The sequence below is a fragment of the Lathyrus oleraceus genome, chromosome 4 (assembly GCF_024323335.1).
Source record: "Lathyrus oleraceus cultivar Zhongwan6 chromosome 4, CAAS_Psat_ZW6_1.0, whole genome shotgun sequence".
NCBI lineage: Eukaryota > Viridiplantae > Streptophyta > Magnoliopsida > Fabales > Fabaceae > Lathyrus > Lathyrus oleraceus.
Window position 1 is genome coordinate 58,956,807 of NC_066582.1, and position 4,058 is coordinate 58,960,864.

At 33.5% G+C, this 4,058-nt stretch overlaps 1 protein-coding gene across 1 annotated transcript; it reads right to left on the reverse strand.

Moving 5' to 3' along the window:
- Positions 1-1,012: 1,012 nt before the first annotated feature.
- On the reverse strand, positions 1,013-3,619 carry LOC127073319 (COMPASS-like H3K4 histone methylase component WDR5A). The gene is made up of 2 exons (XM_051014467.1): positions 2,729-3,619; positions 1,013-1,594 (listed from the first exon to the last, which is right to left on the reverse strand). Exons 1-2 carry the CDS (start codon positions 3,386-3,388, stop codon positions 1,301-1,303), a joined length of 954 nt encoding a protein of 317 aa, XP_050870424.1. The 5' UTR covers positions 3,389-3,619; the 3' UTR covers positions 1,013-1,300.
- Between the last annotated feature and the right edge of the window lie 439 nt (positions 3,620-4,058).

Sequence of the window (4,058 nt, forward strand, 5' to 3'; positions counted from 1 at the left end):
TTGTTTAGTTAAATAAATCGTACTACAAATTATGAAGAATTTCTTTTATTAATCTATTAGATTTTGTATATTTAATTGATTTATGAATTTGTTAGCATATTCATGTTTATTAACCTACACAATTTTTAAAAGTTTTTCAAATCTATAATTACAAATTAGAATTAAAATATGATATTATATATAAACTTGTTCTCTCAAATTTGATGTTAAATAGTAAAATAAAATTTAATTTTATTGATATTTATTATTTTATTTAAACATGTGTCAGACTAACTATTTAAATATAGTATGTTAATATGAAGTGGATTTTTAAATAGATAAACCGGATTTTCAAAAAAGCTTAAACTTAAATTTAAAATTAAATCTACGATAGATAGACGCTATATCAAACTTACCTTTGAAATTTTCTATTAGATGACTTTAATCATATGAAACTTAATTAGATATTTTCCCAAAACAGATAACACCATAGACAAACACAAGCCAAGAATACACATAGGCTTTAATAAAAGTTCTCCTAAGAGATCACTAGTTTTAGTTTTAAAAAGTTCATAATTGATCACTCTCTTTTCACTATTAGGAATTGGATCCACACGACTCATGCCACTGGTTTATAGATGACATTATTATAATAGGGCCAAGGTGGAATAATTCAAGACAAGAAACATGCTACAACACAGATTCAAACTCAAAATGATTAGAGACCACAAATATTTCCTTCTCCGGAGATGATCAAATCTACCTCTGAGAAAACATATCTTCCAATTTCTTCAAAGAATCAAATTTCATTCAATCCATTACTAATAGACAATTACTTGAATCCCTTCAAGTTTACATTGTTTCTACAATCTTTTGATGTTATAGCAAAGTAACACTATTTGACCAACCATCCTAATTGCCATGAGAGATTCTCAAACATATCACCTTGATATATTTATCTCTAAAACTAATGAAGAGTATTACCGCTGTTCAAGGTTTTTGGAAGCTTTCAAAAAAAAATGTTGGTTGGAAGTTGTTTATTCAATTAAAGTCCTGTTAACCAAAACATCATTCTATGCACAAATTCACATTTTCATCTATACACTTCCATAGTACAAACATTTTTTACTTCTAAACAACCAAAAAAATCATTCTATTCACAAATCCATGTTTTCATCTATCAACTATTTTCGAAGCAGCCTATAAAGTTTCTCATTAACAGCCCTAAACTGCAAAATGAGGTAAAAGGTATCATCACAAGTGAGTTACTGCTATCTACACTCACACCAGTTCATTGGAACATTAGCCCAGATCAAAATTGTCAGTCTTTCTGTTGAGTCCATATCTTGACAGTCTTATCATAGTCGATAGCTCCCGAAGCAATCATGTTCTCCGACGGGTGACACGAGACAGATATGACTGTACCTGTATGGCCTTCCATCTTCTGTACCATTCTCCTCGACTGCAGATCCCACAAGTATATACAGTTATTTTCCGAACCACTAACAATATACTTCCCATTTGTTGTAGAAATTGAGGACGAAATACTGTATTTTGAATTAACATGACCACGGTAAGATTTCACAACCGTGTCATTAGAATGGTTCCAAAGCCTCTGCAGGGACAAAGGAATTCCCATGTAAGTCAATCATAACATTGAAAACCAAACTAAGTACTTGTTTGCCAATCCCTTCCAAAGAGACCGCAATACACATTTCCGAAGTCCAAAAATAAATTGAGAGGTGAAGAGTAAGAAAAGAAATCCTCACATACAACAGATCAATCAACTAAACAACACACTATGAGAAGCAGAAAGAAATGAAAATCTATCTCAAAAGTCATATAAAGCCATTACACAAATATAAAACATAATATTACACAAAGAATAGACCCCACTGAAGAAACCCAACAGCATAGATAGAGTTACATAATTCATTCAGCTTCTAAAGTGAGTAAAGTGAAAAGTGAGAAAATTAAGGGTTGTTATTTTAACAAACTTGTAATTTGTTATGATGTTCCTAAAATATCTACCCTTGATTTGCAAATCAATGATCGACATTACTCACTTTATTCTTTAAAGTGAGATGCTCATTTTGGAGGAACCGGATCCACTATGTAGCCAAGGTATCCTACACAAATGAATTATTTCAAATAAAAGTGTACTAATTTTTTACCAACAGTTTTTAAAGTATAATATTAGACTGCAGTTATCTATTCAATTGGACTCATGTCAACAATATTTGACTGCAAAATTCTATTCAATTGGACTCTGGACTCATATCAACTGTATTTGAATGCAACATTCTATTCAATTGGACTCTGGACTCATATCAACCATATTTGAATGCACAATTCTATTCAATTGGACTCATATCAACCATATTTGAATCCAACATTCTATTCAATTGGACTCATATCAAGTATATATGAATGCAACATTCTATTCAATTGGACTCATATAAACTATATTTGACTACAACATTCTATTCAATTAGAGCCATATCAACTATACTATATTTGGCTGCAACTCTCTATTCAAATGGAATCATATCAACCATATTTGAGTGCGATTCTATAGTCAATCTGAGTCATATCAACTACATTTGACTGCAATTCTCTATTCAATTGAACTCATATCGACTAAATTTCTATCATTTTATCAAACAAATCAGGATGCTACTGCAATTTAAAATGAGGCTAAACGATAACAAAAATGAAATTCAGTTAGTGAGAGAGATTGAAATATTACCAAAGTGTTATCCAAGGTAGCAACAAGAATCATCTTTGAATTGGGTGAAAACTTGACATATGAAACAGGAGGATTCTCATCCACATCAAAGATGAGAGTCTTCATACAGTGACCAGTAGAAACATCCCAAAGCCTGCAAAGACCATCATAGCTACCAGAAACCATGAGAGTCCCATCGCCATTAAAATCAATGGCACTAACAGCTTGAGAATGGGGGGTAATACGCTTAACACATTGCCCAGACCTAACATCCCACATCCTAATAGTCTCATCAAACGATCCCGAAGCGATGATATTCGAATCGGGTTGGAAATTAACGCAGAAGACGTAGCTACCATGGCCGTGAAGAGTCTTGATCAGCGACCCCGTCGGAACGTCCCATAGCCGGACGGTTTTGTCGTCGGAGGAGGAGACGAGGAAACGAGAGTCGGAAGAGAAAGCGACGTCGGAAACGGCGAGTTGGTGACCTACGTACTGTTGCATGGGGGATAGGGTTAGGGAATCGGAGTTTGTGAAACCGTAGGTGAGGATGGTTCTATCGGCGGAACACGAGGCAAGAAGACGGCCGCTGGAGGAGAATTTGACGGCGAAGATATGACGTTGGTGAGAGGTTAGGATTTGTGAGAGGGTGTAGGGTTTGTAGCTTGAAGATGAAGCCATTGCTTCTGCTATGGAAATTCAGCTTCTTGTGTCGATTAGAATTCAGTTCTTGAAATTGAGTTTGTTAGATGAAAAAGAGTGATAAGAGAGGTGATTTTTATTATATACAAGAATGGAATGCGATGAGTTTTTCTTTATCAAACTCTATTGCTTCATTCATTAACAATGGAATGCGAGGAGTTTTCTTTTTCTTTGTGAAATTCTTCTCCATTCTCCGGAAACACGTCAAGTTTCTATAAATTTATTATGTTCAAATTTTAGAATTCAATGTGTTTTTTATATGTTCGGCATTTTAAAATTTAAATATACTTATGTTACCTCACATCTTTGTTTTCTTATTTTAGTCATTAAAAAACTTGAATTCATTTAAATTTATTTGATCAAATATATTAGGTTTTTTTACCGAGATAACCCAGTTTTTCAAAAAAATTCCCAAAATATCTCAGGTTTCAGAAAAATTCCCAAACTACCCCACTTTTAGGAGGAGACGCCAATTGAATTGGCGACTCCTCTTAAAACTTGAATGGAGGCGCCAATTCAATTGGCGACTCCCTTAAAAAAGCCTCAAATGACAAAACCTCCAACATGAAAGTTGTAGGTCTTTTCAAGACAATGAATTTGGACATAAATTTTGCATCATTTGGATTTTTATGAGAAAGTTATGGGCAGT